This window comes from Laccaria bicolor, genomic scaffold (assembly GCF_000143565.1).
Source record: "Laccaria bicolor S238N-H82 LACBIscaffold_2 genomic scaffold, whole genome shotgun sequence".
NCBI classification, from domain to species: domain Eukaryota; kingdom Fungi; phylum Basidiomycota; class Agaricomycetes; order Agaricales; family Hydnangiaceae; genus Laccaria; species Laccaria bicolor.
Genome location: NW_001889873.1, coordinates 345,608 through 367,038, shown reverse-complemented (window position 1 = coordinate 367,038; position 21,431 = coordinate 345,608). Strand labels below are relative to the sequence as shown.

General features: G+C 47.6%; 6 protein-coding genes across 6 annotated transcripts; 3 read left to right on the top strand and 3 right to left on the bottom strand.

The window, feature by feature from the left end:
- Positions 1-236: 236 nt before the first annotated feature.
- Positions 237-1,776, bottom strand: LACBIDRAFT_305059 (uncharacterized protein; the record flags this gene model as incomplete). Its single annotated transcript, XM_001874413.1, has 4 exons — positions 237-366; positions 416-1,106; positions 1,162-1,545; positions 1,596-1,776. 4 exons carry the CDS (start codon positions 1,774-1,776, stop codon positions 237-239), a joined length of 1,386 nt encoding a protein of 461 aa, XP_001874448.1.
- Positions 1,777-2,455: 679 nt separating this feature from the next.
- On the bottom strand, positions 2,456-3,933 carry LACBIDRAFT_305058 (uncharacterized protein; the record flags this gene model as incomplete). The annotated part of the gene is made up of 3 exons (XM_001874412.1): positions 2,456-3,261; positions 3,316-3,699; positions 3,753-3,933. 3 exons carry the CDS (start codon positions 3,931-3,933, stop codon positions 2,456-2,458), a joined length of 1,371 nt encoding a protein of 456 aa, XP_001874447.1.
- A 1,555-nt stretch (positions 3,934-5,488) lies between these two features.
- On the top strand, positions 5,489-8,229 carry LACBIDRAFT_380245 (uncharacterized protein; the record flags this gene model as incomplete). The annotated part of the gene is made up of 10 exons (XM_001874994.1): positions 5,489-5,667; positions 5,735-5,771; positions 5,825-5,965; positions 6,016-6,411; positions 6,468-7,145; positions 7,198-7,380; positions 7,434-7,647; positions 7,700-7,907; positions 7,963-8,087; positions 8,144-8,229. 10 exons carry the CDS (start codon positions 5,489-5,491, stop codon positions 8,167-8,169), a joined length of 2,187 nt encoding a protein of 728 aa, XP_001875029.1. The 3' UTR covers positions 8,170-8,229.
- Positions 8,230-9,432: 1,203 nt separating this feature from the next.
- LACBIDRAFT_321546 (uncharacterized protein) lies at positions 9,433-11,966 on the bottom strand (the record flags this gene model as incomplete). Its single annotated transcript, XM_001874411.1, has 7 exons — positions 9,433-9,518; positions 9,555-9,691; positions 9,749-9,831; positions 10,120-11,269; positions 11,320-11,540; positions 11,671-11,820; positions 11,955-11,966. 7 exons carry the CDS (start codon positions 11,964-11,966, stop codon positions 9,433-9,435), a joined length of 1,839 nt encoding a protein of 612 aa, XP_001874446.1.
- A 2,903-nt stretch (positions 11,967-14,869) lies between these two features.
- LACBIDRAFT_305052 (uncharacterized protein) lies at positions 14,870-16,182 on the top strand (the record flags this gene model as incomplete). The annotated part of the gene is made up of 4 exons (XM_001874993.1): positions 14,870-15,257; positions 15,309-15,348; positions 15,410-16,006; positions 16,143-16,182. The coding sequence occupies 4 exons, from the start codon at positions 14,870-14,872 to the stop codon at positions 16,180-16,182; spliced, it is 1,065 nt and encodes a 354-aa protein (XP_001875028.1).
- Positions 16,183-18,319: 2,137 nt separating this feature from the next.
- Positions 18,320-18,589, top strand: LACBIDRAFT_305050 (uncharacterized protein; the record flags this gene model as incomplete). The annotated part of the gene is made up of 1 exon (XM_001874992.1): positions 18,320-18,589. One exon carries the CDS (start codon positions 18,320-18,322, stop codon positions 18,587-18,589), a length of 270 nt encoding a protein of 89 aa, XP_001875027.1.
- Positions 18,590-21,431: the final 2,842 nt, after the last annotated feature.

The window sequence follows — 21,431 nt, the reverse complement described above, 5'->3', positions numbered from 1 at the left end:
TGTCAGCTCACTTGCTTGATTGTGTTGAAGATTATCGGGAGTCGACAAGATTACCATTGAAGTGGAGTTTCTTGGATACTATACTAGGACCAATGGGCGAAAGGAATACAGGGTTGTGTCTAGGTCAGCAATGCCATGCAGAAGAGCTTGGATGGCGGATTGAGAAAATATCTGTTATGTACTTGAAAAACAAATATTCTGTGCCGAAATAGGGCTAGAATTAGAAGCTGGCAGACCTAGCTAAAGCGAGGTGATATAAGGTATATGTGAACTGCAATGGGAACTTTGATGAATCGGAAAGATATGTGGTGCGGAACCCTGAGGCCCTCAACTAGGCGTGTATGATGGGGGTAATTCAACAACTTCCTCTTTAGAATCCATCATACGAACCCCACTGTCCTGGTGAAGAACATACCTTGATGACCCGCTTTCGCTACCTGGGGACAAGTTAAAAGCTGCCAGAGCCTCCTCCTGCTTTCGCATGGTGCGAGTAATCGTGTTGGAGTGATGTAAGTTTGCGGATGATGTATGGGAAGGCGATTCAATTTGAAGGCCTGCGGTAGACATGAAGGGAGTTGATTCTGACAAGAACACATTGTGGGATTCCCGTGTATTGTCTGGCGAGGCGAAGTTGCCTGTCGAAGCGGATGGCAGTGATAGCTCGGTGTCATCGTTCTTGCCCGCTTTTCGCCGCCTGAAATGAATGATAACTGCAGTTGAAACGATAATGGAGATCACAACAGCAGCAAAAACGGGGCCTATGATGATCCCCAAGTTTCTTGCATGCTTTACATGGTTATCTTTGGAAGGGCTCGAAATCTGAGCAGGCAGGGTCTTCGAGGTGGTTCCATTCATGACGACCAGAGTTCCTAGGACAAGCGGCGTCAAAGACGGATCACCGCCATGGGTAACGGTAATATTGTGCAAGCCGAAAGGAAGGGCGAGAGTCTCGAAAAACTTCTGATTGTACTGAGTGGGGATATCAGATTTGGGCAGACCAGGTAGAGTGAACGTCACAGCAGACTGATTATCAACGACGTATGACGCTGTCGTGGGGCCATGGGGTAACTCCGTGGGTTTAAAACCGTACCAGCTCAAACCCGTACCTGTCATGATAGTTAGCCTCAGAACAAGGACGTTTCGAGAATGCTCGATACTCACCGACAAAACTAAATTGCATTTGTGCGCCCTTTTGACTTGTATAGTTGGCAATGCCCCCTAAATCCGCCCATGACGAGTCCAGATGAATATCGGCATCCTTATGATCAACCAGAAGAGCCGTCTCGTTGACAATGAGGTTGGGGGAGGGAGTATAATTGATTTGATCGAACCAAAAGGTCTGTCCTTTGCTGGTGACGTGGACTTCCAGGACATGTGGTCCGTCGGCGAGATTATCCCACTGGCAAAGAGGCCAATTATTTTCAATGTATCCGAACGGCGGACTCGTGCCACTGGCAACACTGTCCATGAAGCACCCCCAGGACGGATCCGGAACGCCAGTCGAGTTATTAATGGAGATTGTCCCAGATACATAAACCTGAGAGCCTTAAACTGCGCTTGAGTGCGTTCTCAACTGCTATTTTGAAAGTACTCACCACTAAAAGAGAAAGAAAAGTTGGCGACGCCAGTCGTCCCGTGTAAAGAGTTGTTAAACGTTGCCCCAAAGTTCCCCTGCGTGTCATAGTTCTGGCCATTCACGGTGATCCAAGGTCCAACGTAACGGATGAGGCTGCTAGTATCGTCGATGACCACTTTGCGAGTGACAGATGAGGACATGGCGACTCGTCCCCGTCGTCACCTAGGAAAGAAAAAATGACAGTGGCAAAGAGCGTGAACACATCAGGGTGGCGGTGTGTATACATCGCCACATTTTCAATTATGGCTTCGATGGAAACTTGACATCAAGTCGGGAAGGAGGTGGAAGTATAATATTTCCTGTATTTCAAATTTCAAGTTAGGGGTATGCGGAGGCAACGGATGTATTCTTAAGAGTCTTATAGGCTATAGAGGTGGTACCGGGACTGCACAAGAGCTGGAAGGGGTTCACCATTAGCTGGCACGTACGTGCGGTGTTGGAAAGACGAACCTCAGACGTGCACGAGAATGACGGCGCATTGATAAATATCAAATCAAACAAAGTGCTTATGTCAAACCTGATGAATTCGAAGTCAACGCATAGTTAGGACAACTTTGGCTAGCTATCGCGTACTTAGCGCAGGAGCAGCTATAACGAACAATCGATCTCAAAAAGCCCAACGTAATCATCAGATGAGGATGCCGAATGGTAAACAATTGCCCCGTACCTCACGGCAACTTCGTGATGTTCATGAAGCTACTCTGCGAGACGCTGATCGAAGGGGCAAGGATAGGCAAGGGCCCGCAAAAGTCTCTCTCGTGTGGACGAGCCCACGAGATAAAAGCGGACTGGGGAAAGAGTCGAACGTCGAAATCCGCGTCAAGCAGGAGTATAGTTGGGAGGGACATCCACAACCTCTTCGACCTCCGTATTTGGAAGCCGGATACCACTGTCCTGATGATGCACAAGTCTCCGCGTCGTCGTTAGCGGCGGATTAGGCTCGCCGTCAGATCCTGACGCCACAGTTGCTGGACTAGCCACTCCCTTCCGGCTTCCACTCGTCGGGTAGCTCCCAAACCCGCTGGAAGAGGTGCTAGTAGTGATGCCAGTGTTGGTGATGAAGCTTCCCAATGGCGTCCGTCTGTGTTGAGAAGCGGGCAGCACCTGTGTCGTGCTCGTGCCGTAACTCCCAGTGTCCAGCTGGGACGGTGGGGCAGCAAAGAATGGGTCGACGATATTATTGTCATTTACCACCGTATTTGCATTGGCCCTTCGTTTGCGCCTGTGTCTGATGACAAGAAATAACACAATTGAGAGGACGAGAGCTGAGACTGCTCCAATGGCACCACCAACAATAGCTCCAACAGGAGGACCCTTTGACGTATGCACAGATGAAATAGTCTCCGGAGCTGAATTGGTTTGATTTTGGATGACGAGATAGTTGAGGACTAATGGAGTTAAGGACGAGTTGCCTTGGTGAACAACTTTCAGAGTGTGGTTGCCCAAGGGTAAGGGTGTAGTCTGGAAAACCTTCTGGTTGTACTGAGTGGCAGTCCCATTGTTTGCATTTGGGAGGCCTGGGAGCGTGAAGGTTACAGCTGAGTTGTTGTCAACGGCATAGGTTGCCGTCGTGGGCCCGTGGGGAAGCTCGACTGGTATCATGGCAAACCATGTCAAATTGGTACCTTATATACAACGCTCATTTTCCTGATCACGAGAAGGGAAACACGGGAACATACCAAAGAAGTCAAGAGTCATCGTAGCCCCCGTTACTGATGTCATGTTGGCTGTTCCTCCTAATGCTCCCCATTGGCTATCAAAATTAATATCGGGGTCACGGTGATCAAAAAGGATGGCTCCTCCGTTAATCGAAGCTCCAGCGGTCGGTGAATACCGCAGTTCATCGAACCAAAACGTTTGCCCTTTGCTGGTGGCATTGACGGACATGACGTGCGGACCGTCGGGTAAGCTATCCCACTGACAGAACACCCAATTGTTCTCGTAGAAAGGAAACGGCACTTGTGTACCGCTGCTTATTCCGTCCATAAAGCACTGCCAGACTGGATCTACAACCCCCGTCGAATTATTGATGTAAGTCGTCCCATATATCGCTGCTCGGGTTCCTAAAGAAACTCCATAAGGTGGCACAGTTCACGCCAAATACAAGACGACCTACCATTGAAAGCGTAAGAAAGGCTCGCAACTCCGGTTGTTCCATGCAAGGACTGCTTGTATGTTGGCCCAAAATTGCCTTGAACGTCATAGATGCTGGCGTCAGGTTGCACCCATGGCCCGCTATACTGAATGCTGGTATCTGTGTCGTCAACCATGACCCACCGAGCAGGTCTGGTGGACATTGTTGGACAAAGTCAAAGACGGCGAGGTTGGGGTGATGGAAGCCAGAGGGAAAGGGCGCAATTTCAGGATGTATCTTCTAGTACATCACACATGCGGGATCACATCGGAAGCCGGGTGGACGAAACCCGTTCGGTTGTAACCCCAATACGAGATTGATGCCAACCGTTAGATGCTGGCTTCTTAGATCGAAGTCGTTTATCCAACAGAGGCTTGAAATCATGTCCTTTCCGAGCCTTTCCAACACATATAGGCCGTCCTTGGCTACATTAGAATTTTAGAAAGTGGCAGCATCAGCGGGCATCTGCCAGTGAAACGCACGACGCTTGTGATACCCATCGCACAGCACCAAAGAGTCCTCCTACATCAATCGTAAAGAAAAACTGCATCAATAGAATGAACAGCTTTACCTTGTAAAAATATCGCAATTCTTTGTCCACGGCTGATACACCAACAGCTTGCGAGCACTGTGTAGGGTAGAAGTTTACACGCAAGGAACTGAGGAACTAGGCTCGTGACCAGCCTGTATATGAGAACTTCGATATACAGGCTGGTATGTCTGAGTTTAAATCCCCGTACCGCGCGGCTCCCACGCCAGTTTCCATAAGCGGTTCGACAATTTTTGACCTCCCCTTAACAATCCGGTCCGGCTCACGCCAAATCATCCCGCCCTGCGATTCGCTTTTTTCTCCGTCCACTGCTTCCAACGTCAAGTCATCTCTCAGCTATGCACCACAGAAGCGCAGAAGCGCAGCCGATATACTGGCATCTGCCACATTTGCGCCGACAAAGAAAACCCGAAAACCTGCAAAAGCGAACCCTCTAGCTTCCGACATCGGTTGCAGCAAATTTTCTGCGTCTCCTTCAATATCCCAGCTTGCGCCGAGCGACGCCAATTCTCTGACCACCGCAAATTCTTACATACCACCAACTTCTTTCACATTCACCCCAACATCGATGCCGATACATTTTTGACATTGAGAAAGGAGGAAGTTGGGGGTACTTCGGGTATATTCTTTAACGCTGAATGTATTATATATTTTGTGTGTAGGCCAATTTCATTTGACAATATTGGATCAGAGCCTCCCCGTGAATTTTCTGGGTTTGGTGTTCAATGATACAGACGTGTGGTATATGAGAAAACGCGTCAATTTCACGCCATTAATTCAGTGGAAACGCGGTGCGCGTCATGCGACACGTGCGGATTGTTTAGGGGAGGTCAGAAACCATCAAACCATTTATGGAAACTGGCGTGGGAGCCGCGCGGTACGTCAATTTAAACTCAGATTTACCGGTCTGTATATCGCAGGACTTTCTTCATATACAGACGGTCACCGGTCTACTGAGGAACTTGGTACTTATTTGGGGTGGTACGCTCGTCACGTGATCTGTCCGTGCAGCTGCGACTGCTGCGACCAGCGCGCACACATTTCCGTTTCTTTCCACCACCACCACTGTCTTACATCCATTGAAGCGAACGTTCACAAGCTAAAGGTAAGAGATTGATTGAACGTTGGCGTGGCATTCAAGGCTGATTATATACGGGCAGGGATCGCGATGTCCCTTCAAGTGAACCTCTCAAGCAGAGAAATCTCTGATGCATATCAAAATGTGATCAATGCGAGGGGAATTGACTGGGTCATCTTCACGTATGAGGGTGGTACCAATGATCTGAAAGTTCAAGCCTCAGGTCACGGCGGCTTGGGGGAACTTGAGGAGGAGTTCTCTGACGGACGGTATGATTGCTCGATAAATTATCCGATATGACGATCCCTCATTCCTATATCCTGTTTCATCATCTAGAATGCAATATGCTTTTGCGAGGGTAGTGGATCGAAATGTAAGTCATTTAGAATGCGTCCAATAACAGATACTTCAACCCTTCGCCCTCAGAGTAACCTGCCGAAGTTCGTTCAAATCAACTGGTGCGGTGACGGAGTTCCCGAAGCGAAGAAAGGACTTTTCCACACCCATTCCAATTCTGTGGCCAAGTTTTTACGTGGGGCACACGTCGTGATTAGTGCTCGAAATGAGGTGAGGGACTGTCGGTTTTTACATGTTGTGATTTAACGTGTCTCGACTAGAGCGACGTCACTCCTGCGTTAATCATGTCTCGAGTAGAAGCAGCGTCTGGAGCAAAGTACTCTTCACACAAAGAGCAGCCAAGGAAATTTGAGCCGATCGCTCCTGTGGGATCAAGTTATACACCCGTAGGAAAGGTCGACATCTCTGCATTGAAGAAAGCCCCTCCACCCGCAGCCAGACCTGCCTTTTCAGCTTTACCCGCCAAGCCGACTTTTGGATCTTCGAAACCTGCCTCTTCTGCAGGTTCCCTGTACGGCAGAACGGTTGTCACTGGATCTGCCCCTGCAGATGCGTGGCCAGAGGAGGCTCCCAAAGCAACTGCGCCTCCCAAACTTCCTACAGCGAGCCGGCCACCTGTTCTTCCAACCACATCTCGCCCCGCCTTTAGTGCAATGGTGAGCTGTTTCATACATTCCTTATTCTTAGAGACGAAGCTCAATTTTGTGAATAGCAACCAGCTTCGCCAGCCTCGATTTCAACTCCTCCAGCTCGCGTTTCACCTGCATTTACTGCTTCACAACCATCGCCTCCACCCCGTATCATCACCCACGCTGCAGTATCATCTACTACGCCCTCAAAACCAGAAGAGCAAGATAAAATCGAACCCACGAAAAGTGCTTATACCCCTGTATCCCTTCCCACTCCCAAGAAACTCAAGAACCCGTTCTCGGCCTTCGGGCAACAATCAGCGTCCACGCCCTCCCCGAGCTCGCCGTCAGCTGGAGGTGCGAAAAAGTTGACTTGGAGTGAAAGGCAGGCTTTAGCGAAGAAACAGCAAGAGGAGGAAGAAGTCAGAAGTCGGAGTGCGGCGTATGTCGCCCCAGCTGCGAGTCCTGTTTCGAAACCTGTGTTCCCGTCCAGTGCGCCTGCTTTTGGGAGGGCTACCGTCTCGCGAGGCGCCCCAAAAAACTTTGGGGGACTTCCCTCAGCTGGTGGTGTAGTCGCTGCTGCTGGTACTGTTGGTGCTGCGGCTGCTGTTGCCGTGTCGACTGCGGACGTCAGAGCCGCAAGAGATGCAGTTCAAGAAGCGGCTTGGGGAACGGAAGAGGAGCCTGAGCCTGAACAGCCTGAATATGAACAACCAGAGCCCGAAGAGCCAACCGAGGTTGAAGAGGTATACGAACCTCCGGTATGTTTGTCCCTACTTGCCCTGGACGTATTATCTAACAATAATTTACTAGCCGCCGCCGCCGCCTCCTCCTCCTCCTCCTCCCGCATTTGCAACACCTCCGCCTCCACCACGGTTTGAACCTCCTCCAGCAGCGACTTACGAGCCTGAACCGGAGGAAGAGTCACCACCACCACCACCACCACCACCTCCTCCTCCTCCAACATTACCACCATTCCAACCGCCCGTTGCCCAGGTTAGTTTATTGATCTTTGTAATGGATATATGTGGACTGATTTTATCATGCAGATGGCTGCCGCATCAATCTCTGAACCTACGCCAGCTGTGAAAACACCATCATTTGCTGGGAAAGGAGTCGTCGCCGTAGTTCTTTATGAGTACGAAGCTACGGAAGATAATGAGCTAAATTTGGCCGAAGGCGACTTTGTTGAACACATTGAGGAAATCGATGAGGGGTGGTGGTCCGGTGTTGGACCTGATGGAAAGACTGGCCTTTTCCCCTGTTTGTCGTTTCTCTATTCTGATTTTTTATTACAAACTGAATCCCTATACAGCTAATTATGTTGAACTTGTTCATCAACCCGACGATGTCCAGGAGGAACAGGAGCCAGAGGCAGATATCCCTCCGCCTCCGCCTCCTCCGCCACCTCCCCCGCCCCCTATGGCCCCGATTGCGCCAGTGCTACCACCGCCTCCCCCTCGCGCGCCTACCCCACCGCCTCTTCCAGCTGCTGATGGTATAACGGCCATCGCATTATATGAGTAAATGCACCACCTACTTTTCCTTTAATTGCGTCTCTCATATACATATTCTCAGCTACGACGCTGCGGAAGATAACGAGATCACCTTCCGTGAGGGAGATAGGATAACTGAGATTGAACCTGCCTCAGAAGATTGGTGGCAGGGCCAGAATCAGAATGGGGAGGTTGGGTTGTTCCCAGGTATGTCTGAATTATTATTTTTTGGTCGGGATGGAGACTGATGGACGTGGGTGTAGCGAATTATGTGGAGGTGCAAGAGTAAGTATATTTGATAGAGTACAATAAGGATTGTCGTATCATCGAATTTGAAATACGAGAACTTCCTGTGTGGTGTTTGCTGTAGTAGGTCTAAATATAGGTTTCCCCTTGGTCTTCCCGCGTTCATGCGCTCCCTTTGTCTTTGCGATCTTGTCAGACTGTCTTGCTGGTATCTTTCCTGTGTGATTCTGTCTCTTCGTCTTCGACATCGCCATCTTTACCATGCTATTCTCTGCCAAGATGGGTCTGTGCACACTTCCAAGCCGTTGTCTTGGTCAGGAGTACTGAACATAATGATTCCGGTGATACCACCAGCGTGCTTCAGCCCAAGTGTACCGGCGTTCGTTCGAAAGCTGTGGGGTGAGCCTACACGATTCTTCAGCACGCAACTCGTTCAACACTTTTCCTGTGTTCGAAGTCAGAAACGGCGGGACTTTGACGCATACAAAAGCCGATTTTTACAAGGCTAATTTCTTCTTCTGTGCTGGGATGGATGATGGTTGGTTGAACGAGTAAGCTTTCTTGTATCCAAGTTGGTCTACGCGTTCATTGATGGGCTACACAGGTTGTTATCGAGGTCGCTGATTGTTGGTGACACTTCGTGGTGCAAGGGACAATGGACTCTCATCTTGTTTGACTAGGTCCGTCATGCAAGCTGGGTTGTGAAATGTGTAGAAGACAATTTTCTCGTTCCCATTGCTGCATATACGTTGGATGGTGAGCGTTTCCATAGTTTCTGAAGTCGAGCGCATACATTGACTAATTAACATCAGATTATTTCGATGCCTCGCAAGTGGAACTTTTACAATGCGTCGATGTTCGTGATTCGCGTCCACAGACCACTGCCACTGGGACAGATCATGCGGCTGAAGTTGCACGCGATAATAACCTATTTAATTCTCGCAAGCGACCCAGAGTTTCAGAGCACTCTACTCATCATGATACAATGTTACCTCCCACAAAGAAGCACCGACTCAATCCTCAAGCAGACTCAGACGTTATGGACTTGGAGCCTCCCACTCGCTGGGACGCAGAGGCGCATCCACGTCCTTCAGTAGTTCCATCTTGTGTTCCTCATGTCAATCTTGCGGCCTTGTCCGGGGACTCCACGCGACTCCCTTCCGCCCTATGTTCGTTTTCAGCTTCCGGGATGAAGATTCGTTTTCAAGAGGCCAGCCCCTTCCCTGCGCAGTGAGATCTTGGTCGCTTTTCCTGAAGGTGATTTACACTGACGGGGCGACAACGCTAGGAGACCTAAGCCAAATGTTCATGCAGCATTCATCCAAAGACTGTTAGCGACGCAGCCTCGAGGCGAACCATCGCCCGTGTTAACGCTTTCGATCAAGAAACTTACTGAAGCACCTCAAGTAAAGGCTACCATGTTTGCACTGAATACCAAATACCTTGGCAGGACATTCCTCAACGCGGGACTTAGGCACTGAATTTCAGCTGTTATGTTTCTATCTTCATATTCCGTTCTAGAGTGCCACAGCAAAACGATAGCATCCCACATGCTCGAAACATGTCTGTAGGATTAAATATTTCAAGAAAGGTCTTCTGAAAGCTTGTCCACCGCCCTTCACATCGTTTCCACCACCAGTAGCGCGGGGCGTCCCATTGATCCAGAAGTGGCTTCGGTGCCCACTGCCCAGCAGCTTAGAACCAACTATAGGCAGATTCCATCGAAATAGTGGGGCCCGACCTCAGCAAATCGAAATGGTTTACGCGGCGTTGCAACGTCAATGCTATATGAAGGTTACGGCAGATGGTATGCACCGAAGGAACGTTTGCTCAAGAAGAGACTCATACTGCGTTCTAAAGGGAAGGGCCTGAACCAAGATTGACAAATGACGCAGACTCCACAATGGATATCTCCGGGTTTCCATCTCAACCAAGAAATGATCCTGCGAATGAAAGCTGTCAGTATCCCGAGCTTATACATGACAGAACTTACTATCTGGCTCGCCCGGAGTTTAGCTGCGTAATATGTGGGCTGATGGGTGGCAAATGGCACGATGTCTCGTACAAGCAATTCCAATCTAAATAGGTGGGGGAGTTTGGTCGCGATCAGGTCCATAAGCTGTGGTGACAAGGACACGAGGCCTATTCGGAGCTTTCCTAGACTTTCCTCCCTGTCCTGATCAGCCACTAGATTGACGGCTCGCTCGACGTCGTCATAACTCCGATAGCCACCCGTTAGCGACAACGAGGTGATTGTTCGGGAGAAACGATGAACACAGATCACCGAGGTGTCAACCGGGAAGAGGTTAGAGCTAACATCCAACGCGCGCAATTTCGTCAATTTGACACTTCGGACGACATCGTTGATCCAATCATGGAGTGAGGTCAAGTCTGGGGTGAGCCCGATGCCGCCAAATTGCGTCGCCCGCAAACGCAATGATTTCAGGGTCGTCCGATGTCGGTTGAGAAAGTCATGAACCCCATCGGGATTTCCGAGATGCCAATTTTCGACAGGGATGCATAGGCTGAGGTCCTCAAGTGCTGGCATGTGGTCGATGGTGTGGAACAGCGGGGAGAGATCCGAAGGCTCCCATGATTGAATGACGAGCGTCTTCACTGTTGAGTTGATCTGGTTGATGGCGGGCCCCAGGTGTTCCCGCATGATTTGCGATCGTTCAACGAGGGAGTGGATGCTTTCGGAATGGATACAGAGGTGCAACTCCTCGAGACTGGGGGCGTGGAATGTAGCTGGCAAGAGGCTCTGCACGTTTTCAAGGGATAACTCCAAGGAAAGCTTGCGCAAGTTCAACTGAGGAACGGTGGTCAGGAATGGGACCGCAGTTGGTATTCCAACTGCAGGGAGGCCACACCACGTCAAAAAGTAATCGGTCACGTTGGGGAGTCCTCCAAGGACGTCCAACATGACCCGTATAACATCCTCGGTCTTCGTGAACGTGCGTATAAGCCGGAATTTGTGGTGTTTGGGGAAGATTTTTTGCTCTCGCAAATGGTTGGCGAGATCCGTGAGGCGATAGCGCAGGGAACGTCGAAGAATGGGTTCTGCTTTTTCTCTTTCAAGGGCCTCTTTGAGGAAGCCAGGATAAACATGTAGGATTCGAACGCGCTTAGCGACCTCCGGATCTCTACTCATTCATCAGCGTGTCTGATCAAGTCCAGCATTATAATGACGCACTTCAGTCGCTCAAGGCTTCTCAGCATCCTGCCATCCAGGTAAGCAAAACTCATTTGTCGGTAACGGCAATCCATGGCAATATTGAAGAAGGTGCTATTTAGGTCCAGAAGATCGCGTAGGAAAAGAGGCGGGAGGAACTGTGCGATATGAAGCCAGACGTCATCGGGAATGGATTTCATCGCTGGGCGGTGAGGGAAAGAAAAGTCGAGCTGAACGGGATACTACACCAGCCTGAAGAGTGAGCGTCAAGGCATGCCATGGAGAGACTCCCCGCTCAAAAGACAGTTGGAAAAACCTGTCAATGCTATCAAGCTTCCCTGACCTTGTTCCCCTTTGGACCGGTGTGCTTACCTCATCACAAGGGACTTCCGTCTTATCGCCGAGGACGAGGAAAGAGGCGTGAATGACCGAAAGTCTAGACCCTTCAACTTCCCCCTCAAAGCCAAACTTAGTTCGAGTAGCGTTCGACTTGTAAGTCTCAATCCCTTCAACTGAAGACCACTGCTTACTTTATTACGGAGTTTAGGAGCGTTTGGTAAAATTTCTGTTGAAAGACTCTCAGGAGACCCGCTCATACTTTCGCTCTTTAGGGACTCCGAGCAACTCGGATAAACTTCCTTTCTACGATGCAGTACATCCATCGTCATTTTGATTATAGGATCAGCGCTCAGCTTTCGATTTCATTTCTTTCGAAAGAAAGCCTTCCTACGCAAACTTCGATCGGACAACGCTGTTTAAATTTCTCATCCTCCATGGGAAAGCCACTCTCAACTTGTGCTTTTGACGCCGATGCTTGCCTGCCTCTCCCCTGGCTCCATGAGGCGAGTTATGATACTCAAGCCTCTACCGGCGAAAGCCGCACATTTTTATTTTATTTTACCTGGGTGCGCGGTACTTTAGGTAAATATGTCAACAGCCCACCCTGCGCCGTGAAAACATGCCAAAGCAGGTAGCCGGAGAATGAGCAACAAGCTACGCGCTTAGCTGTCGAGTTTCTGTTATCCTGACGCGCAAGACCTAGCTTCATCTCCGGAAAATGATGCATTACGGCTGTGGCACGTTCAAGAATCAACACGGCTCATCGCAAATTCTATGGTCAAGCCCAGCTGGTTGGATGCGAAGCTGACTCCTTGTGGTGTCCGCACGTCAACGTTTCTGGAACGAAAAAGAATTCTTACCTTGTTAGACATTCGTTGGGTTCACAAAGTTCTAAAACAACGAACACTTGCAGGTTCTAATAGTGTGTACCTACCGGTATACCTTGGGTTTACCTGTCGAATCCTCCTTGCAAACTTTTGGATATGGTTTGCTACGCGTGCGTTGCCTCATCCGTGTAGGTCTGAATACCTCAAGAGTCTTTGACACATGTTGGAAACCAGGATGACGCCGTTGATACTACTCTCAGTTTCTAATCCGTCAATAATGAGTGACTGCGGCCATGTTTACCGTTATGACAGTTTTTCTCAAATTCCGCTATGAATTTCTCGTCTTTACGTCCGTTCCACATGCACGGCGCCATATTTCTAAAGCAATGCTCAAACGGTAAACCATGCACAGAATTTCATCGATGTCCACGCTTGGTGCAAAAATCTGCCTCGTGCCTGGGCGCCTAATCACATATATATAGCTGTGCTTCTCCTGCGCAACATTCTTCCCCTGCCGTCTTATCACCATGCCGGGGCCTACAACTCAGCAGGTTTGCATCACAGTCCCTACGGTTGAGGGTTTAAGACAAGGCGCAGAAATGTTCCATCGCGAGATAGGTGTGTTTTCCGGCTTTTCGCCCAAACAGAGTCGGATTGAATGTCCTTCAATTAGTCCTCAAACACCCATTCCTGTTGGCAAGCGGACTTGTTCTCCTGGCTTACTACCCCAAATCTCCCTTTACGGCAGTATACTATGTCGTCTACGGCATTCCTAAAGCCATAATTGTGGGCCTGTTGCACTGCTTGGGCTTTGGAAGTGAGGGCGTTCGTCAAGGTGCCTAATTTCAATCATTCAGAGTCAAGGCGGTGAAGACGAGCTTCAAGTTGCGTTGCTGATCTGTGTATTACGACCGTTTGTACCAAGTTTGTACAGGTTCCTACGCTGCGAGACACCAGTTACGAGTCCTGGAGTTTACGTAAGGAATCGTTCTTATACAGACCCGTTTTTTTGTCACACTATTCTTTGAGAGCTATAGACAAACAGTACCAAACAGGTGTCAACTTTAAACTGAAAAGTGGACCAAGGGGGCACCGGCAATAGAATGCTGGACCAGTACCCGGTTAGTTAGTCCAAGGTCCAGTCCAAAAAAAAAAAAAAAAAGGAATCTTTGACAACTTAGTTCAAGGGGGGAGCGGGATTTGAATCTGCCATATGGGGTTGGTTGGTTAGTCCGGCCAGCAGGCCATTAAATTTTTTTAATCTTAAGTACCAATTTCAGGTAATTTACAAGCCAGATGAGCTCAGATTAGACTGGTGCGCTCTCTGAGGTGTTTCGTGAGCTGTCCTCACTTACAAGTGGGATATTTCTCAGGATGACCCTGCCAGAACCAGTATGTGCCATTTACACTTAGGATGATAATCCCTTCTAAGAAACCTAGAATATGATAAGGATCAAGGACAATATTCAAGACAATAAAACCGTCATCTGTCCGCATTGTGATTGTGGTAAGAGTATAGATGCAGTCAAGGTGGAGGACAAAAGCAGAGTAATTACTGCAGGCAAAAAGGCTGTGAGACATTGTGGGTATGCAGTACCTTTCATGCATTGGACTGGATCATGGTATCAATGAGTGAGTTTGTGACCCAGGTAATAAGAGCATGGAGAAAAGCAGAGGAAGGGGCAGCTAACAAAGGATAAGACAGCAGCTGACAAGGCTGACATGCCCAAATGACACCCAAAACATGTTACCTATTTATAGATTTTACCTATATATGGAAGGTTGTTTGCACACCTGGTTGGTTAGTCCAGCCATACTGGCCTTACAAAAAAAATCAACATGATATATTAAATTAAAATTGTGCTCCCCCCTTGACTTAGTTCCCAAATCATCGTAGAATGTCGTATCAACTTACTGTGACCCAGCCGGACTCCCAGCTATGCTAACTAGCATTGTAGAGTCCAAATAATAGTGGTTTCGGTTGTACATAATCATGCTTATGCTATAATTATCTTATCATGAATCACAACCTGCAAAACAATCTCAGGTAAGTAGTCAAGCATCTGTCAATCAGGTTACTTACTGGTCATCTTGACAGGGAAGTACTATGGCACCAACGTCAGAGTTGGTTCTCGGCGCCAACGGATGCATCGTATGTCCAGAGTGCAAAGTACATGTCCACTGTGGCAGTGTTGGGATCTCGAACCTCAGAATACGTCATATGGGCTTGAAAGTCTGCTGTGAAACAAAAGCAAAACATGATAAGGACGACAAGAAGAAGAATTCTTCCATACTCACCTTTCTCAAATGACTGAAAGTGGCCCCTGTGCCTTCAAAAGCCATGCCTACAACCATAATCAGTAAAAGACATTCCAAGATTTGAGAGCAGCAGAAAAATCAAAGAAATGTCTTCAATTTCTGATAGTTCTGATGTCCTCCTCGTTTCAGACCCCATTGCCACGGTTCTCTGCTGCAAAAAAAAATTCTGGCTTCACATAGGGGAAGTGAACACCTTGCACATCAATGGGCGATCTGTTGACTTTGTCAGTTTTGACATGCTCATAGAGGACACAGTCTCTGTCTTGTACCAAATGTCATGCCTATGCACGTCCACAATGGATGATGACCCCGATCAACAGAATGACTGGAGGACTTGCGCAATTGACGAGTGTTCCTTTACCAATAATTACCATACCTGGTCGACTAGTTCAAGCAATAAACCCTTCCATTTTGAAAATGCACACAAACTTTCCGTTCTATCTATTCCAGAGCACCGATCTTGTGGCGTTAACTGCAAGTCTCTTCCAAAATGTTAGTCCTGCAAATCTCAAAAATATACCCAAGATTGCACCTACCAAGGAATACCCATATCGCGAGGGCTCTGGTTCGTTCAATATCCATGCTGCCTATGGAAAATACCTAACAACTTTTATTTAAACAGGTAGCACATGCTTTGTCTGTGAAGCAAATCAAGACTTGGGTGAGATTGGCGAGCAGGGCACGTTGGATTGCCCACAGTGCTCACCAACAATAATTCTCAACCTTTCTCAAGGTCAGAGAGTGCTTGAGCACATAGGCGTGCATATCCTTTATGACCCTGCAGTCCTCCAATCAATGTCTTTGTGTGGTTTGTGCCTTCGTCCTGCACCGCTTTGTCAATTCTTCTTGGCTAAAGGGAAGGGGGCAAATGGGAACATTAGGATCGACCAAAAGGCTTCACGAGGTTGCCTGATGAAACTCAATTTTTCTTATGGTATCGCAGCTGTATCCACCTCATCTTTGCCATGCTCTAATGTCCCAATCCATTGCGAATTGTGTTTGAAAGTGGATCCTGCCATCTGGCGGTATTTCATGAAAGCGCACTTCCAGGAAAAACACCCAAACACACCTTTCACAAAATACGAACACATTTGGACCCTTTCAAAATTTGAAAGGTCTGAAATGAAAAAGATCTGGGGAAAGCGAACAAAGGTGACCATAAAACGAGCTAAAAAACTCACTTTGCAAATATCAGAGAACCATCACACTCAAATTCCATTGAGGTAAGTTTCTTTTATCTTTCTGAATAGAAAAACGACTTACTGGTACTCCTTTAAATGGGGGTGGGCAATTCCCGATAAGTGATGCTCCTGTCACATCACACATGTCATGTGACACCCTTGTGAAACACTGACCCAGTCCTGCCACCACTGCAATCCACCTCTATTCCATTGACTGACGTGTAGGAATGTGATTTAGATAGGAAATCTATACATCCTTCAAGTAGCCTTGTATTATTATCCAGTTATAGTTGTGGAATGAGAAAACTCCCTGCCAAATGGTGCTGAAGAGGCCCCCCATTCTGGTACCTTGGTTCCCCCTTCAACAACTCATTTCTGAGTAAACTTTCATTATGGACAGTTGATATATGCAATTATAGGCACAAAATGTTCAGGCCAGAATTTTTAAATCACTTTCCCTTTGCACTAAACTCATCCATAAAATGTGATATCTCACACTTCCAGGACAGATATAAAAAATCTATCAAGAACATTTTGTTTGAATCTTTTTTTTCATCATCTTTTGTTGTTGAAGCATAACCTGGGGGTGAGTGGTTGCTCTTGCATAGTCTATTCTTTGCTAAGCAGCAACAACAAGAGGTAGCAAAGCAACTTATATCTACATTAAGAAACCCTAAAAGCAGTTCTTAAATTCATTTTATAGTATCTCAAGATGTTCTGACAATTTTTGTTCCAGGGAGACATGCACCACACACTAGGAATGAGGGTGGCCATGAAATTGAGGAATATATGGCATTTACATGTTATCTTCTCTTGAATGCTGATTCTGACTCACTTAAATTGAGAAATGTACTTCAAAATGATATAGAATTACATTCATGTGCATTTTCTTTCGTAGCACTGCTCAGAACTTCATTTATGGTGAGCAGCCTGGGTTTGAGGCCATGTGTGATGCATGTGTGACATTGGGTCACTGTTTTGGGGGAAATCAGTCACAGTGTGTTACATCACACTCCCAAATGTGACAGCAGGATTGCCCACCCCCACTTTAAAGTGATGACATCTCAACATCCCCCACACGCAAACCTTTGTGCTCTCCATCAAGCTCGGATGGAGAGGAAGACTGTGATAGTGATGTCGATAGTTCGCAACACCTCAACCAAGTCACTGAAACTGAGGGAATAAGTGAGAAGACAGATGAAGAACAAGATGAAAGGATTGATACCGCTGTTGACGAGAGAGGTGCCAACATGCTGATGGAAAATTCCAATGGCATGCCACTGTGTGAGGTGATGTCAATGGATATGACAAGGTTGAACGACAGCATGAGTTTAATCAAACTGTAAACTGTGGGACTTACCGAGGTACAATAAATGCAGAGTGAGGAACCACAGCAGAAAGAATCCGACCTGGTATCTGATATGTCCGACACTGTGGAATCAGTTCCGCTTAACATCAAGGAGAATCCAGAGGATTTTGGAAGATCGAAATGAAAAAGAGTTCTGCGACAGGTGGAAACTGATGCATTCAACAAGTGCCTTTGTGGGCTGGTTGTAAAACCATCATCGGAAGGTGCACTTTTATGTAAAAAGAAAGGTTGCAAGACTCAATGGGTATGTGGTTTCTTCATACCATATTTGGCTTTACTTACCTTAATGTTTAGTACCATCTACAATGTGTATCTTTGGAGCAGGCACCTCGATCTTGGGTTTGCACATCTTGTAATGAGTCTGCACAAGGACATGTGCCAGAAGATGATGTCATATTACTATATTTAGACCAGTGCCTGATTATGTAGTTAGTTAGTCCCCTCAAAGTCCAGGAAAAGAAAAATTGACCCTGGGTCTTTTTTAAAAATCCCGGTGCCCCCTTGAAGTGGACGTCCACTTTTCAGTTCAAAATTGATGCTTGTTTGGCTGCATGGTCTTTTACAGAATGATTTGGGTGAACTGCTGGTGAGATAGGCATGGAAAATGGTGGTATCTTTAAATAAACATGTATTTTGAACAAAGTCCTATAAAATACAGGAGGGACTGGCAGGTGAGCAATCAGGCCTCAGGCATGAGGTGGTGCCCAATATGCAGCAGCCCACTGTATGCTGCGTCGCGGTGGTGTGTAGTCTCAGAAACCCATCCTCTTTGGGCACCCTTCCCAATTTGGGTCCCTTCCCTTAAGAGTCTGGGAATCTTCCAATGACATCAACATACCTTTGTCTTTGCCAATTTCTCAGCAGTTATGTAAGCTTTATGTCTGCCTTTCTGAACACGTCATTATCATCGCGTCCTCATCGCCATGTCCATCCCTTGCATTATCCGCTCCATATACCCTTAATTCCATCTCTATTAATGCCATACTATGTTTAACTCCACTCCTTTGCAACCTCGGCTACCCAAACATCCTCAAATTAACAATCAAGATGACTTTACTTTGTCCTCACCAACATTACCCCCACCTTCCACTCCCGTCGCAATACACCCACCATTCCTTACTATCAACCAAAATCTATCCTACACCACCCCACAACATCCACTTGCCAGCCAGAAGCCCTGGAAAATCTATCGAAATGGCTATGAATCGAAGCCCAAGACACCGTCATACAAGCTCAACAATCCAGGACATCCTTGACAAAAGGCCTTTGCCTTCTCCAACTTCCAGTGACTCTCTGCAATGGAAAGCATCTCCGGATGATGCTGGAATGAGTTAGCAATCTCGAGGGGGTACTGAAAGAGGGACAACACCTCTGAGACTATCAGGTTGAGGCATTGGTCATTATTCTATCTTGGCAGCAGGATTTATGTGTCATTTGCCCCAACAGGGGCTGGAAAGTCTCTTCTTTGGGTCCTCTCTTAGCACAGAAAAAAGGGATTTCTGTGGTGGTTATACCATATACAAGCTTGGGCTTCCAGATCCAATGACTAGTGTTTGAAAGTCCGGTCCAGTCCAGTTATTGAGCCCTCAAGGGCTCTAACCAAGACTGAGACCGGTTACCTTGTACCACGAAACCCAAAATAACCGAACCGGACTGCTACTAACCGATATAATTGGTTAGTAACGGTTAGCAGTCGGTTACATGACCAGTCATAACCGGTTATTTCTCTGTACTAACATAATTACAAACCTATATTATATTTCTAATACAAGCATTATGCTGCATGCACCAGCGAGGCACATGTAGGTGAAACACCGCCTCGCATGATGGCCCAATGAAGAGAGAAAGAGAGTACTCAATCTGTGAGCCTTTCTCATCACAACCTACGCATCCGGCATATTTCATAAACAACCTTGCAGGTTGAGTACACCCAACCTGCGAGCGTTTCTCATGGATTGCCATTGTTGTATCAATGTCACATTATCACACATGTGACAACAGGAAAATAGTCACTTAAATTTCAATTCACCGTAAATATGTCAATTCTCCACTAAAAAATATGATTTTTGGATCGTTAGAAAGCGTTTAAACAGGGGAATATTTGTGTGTAACGTTAGGACACAAAGACCGGTTATAACCGGTCCTAACCGGTTTTTGTTTGGTCTTGAATATTTTGGGATGACACCTAACCACTAACTGGACCGCGGTTACGATTAGGATCGGTTAGGTAATTTTTGCGGTCCTGAACGGTTACGGTTCGGTCCAGTCTCGGTTATTTTCCGGTTAACTAACCTAACTTCCAAACACTACCAATGACCATGTATTGAAAGCTATGTCATGTATAATAGACATTCCGGTTCAAACATTAAATGTACCTTTCTTCATTCTGGTGCAAATGGCAAAGCGGAACTTGAGGAAATTGCTTGTGGTGGGGAGAAACATGTCATCTACACATGTGTCAAGATGCTCGAGATGCCTGGTATTGCACAGGTGTTTTCATCAAAACCAAGCAGAGTAAAGTGCATGAAAGGGGGATCTGATTGATTATACATAGATAGGTGAGATAACTAGATTGTATTGAAGGTATATGGAGTGGATAACACAAGGGATGGACATGGCAACGAGGACACAATGATAACAACACATTCAGAAAGGCAGACATAAAGCTTACATAACCACCAAGAAATTGGTGAAGACAAAGGTACATTGATGTCATTGGAAGATTCACAGACTCTTAAGGGAAGGGACCCAAATTGGGAAGGGTGCCCAAAGAGGATGGGTTTCCAAGACTAGGTGGTGTGCCAATATGGCAACTGAAGATGGCAACCAATACAATGAGACAGTAGTTGACAAAGGGGAGGGTGGTCAAGTCAGCATAGTCAGATTCTCAGTGCACCACCCCCTGCTCCCCTTCTTGTGTTGCCCTCACTACATACTGTGGGAGTTAGATTGCATTGAGCAGAGAAAAGCAGATGCAAATACATGAAGAAGGGGAAGAGCTATGGTGATGATGACATGTTTACCAGGCCGTGTAGGAGCCTGTCCATTTGGTTGAGGTGTGTAACAGAGGTCAACGTCACTGCACGTGTGAGGCAGGCACGCAATGGGAATGGTTTGGAGGTCTTTACCGTCCTCCACTGATTCCTGCCAGAATCCGGCAGAATCCAGGCCATTCCTGGAATTCCAGGGGAATCAAATTTGGCAGAGGGCCCTGCCAAATTGATCAAACCATTCCAGCGGAATTTTGATGGAATTCAAATTCCGCCAGAATGGTTCCAGGAATCACCCAGAAGGAATGCTCCCAGAATGAGACAGAACAGAATTCCTGATGCCCAAGCGTCGGCATTTGCTGACACTTGATTTGGGCATCATCAACAAACAACCACTGCTCTCTCTCAACCACCACCATTGTCAACGATGCCCACCCACCTTGTGACATCACCATGTCACCAACGGCCACCATCATGCACACTGGCCACCCATCTACAACGAGCATGCCACGTCACCAGTAAACGAGCACCCATGACAACACGTTGCAACATGGCAACAAGACAATGAGAATGATGACCAAACGACCCCCACACTACGACACAACACCATGGCCACAATGTGGGAAACGATGCCGTCACCAGCCCCAGCTGGTAAGCAAGCGGGGCAACACATTGCCACGTCGCTGATAGCAACGTGGCAACCAGATGACTTGTCATTCGTCGTCATAGGTGAGCACCCCCTGTCCCAAGTTCGTCACAACCCAGCTTGCTAACACCAGGCACACAACGAGGGACAGCAGATGACACGTCAGCAGACGACCACGTCAACGCACGACCACATGACCATGCCCACGGACGACGACATGCCCCACCACATCAACGGAGGGCCATGCCGACAGATGACACACCCACGACGGCATGCACAACCATGTCAGCGGACGACGACTGCGTCAACAGACGATGACCACGTCAACGGACAATGCCCATGTCAATGGGCAATGCCCATGTCAATGGACAACGACAACGTTAACAGACGATGACCACGTTAGCGGACGACGACGACCCACCCTCTTCCCTGTACCTCCCTCTTCCTTTCCCTCCTTCCCTT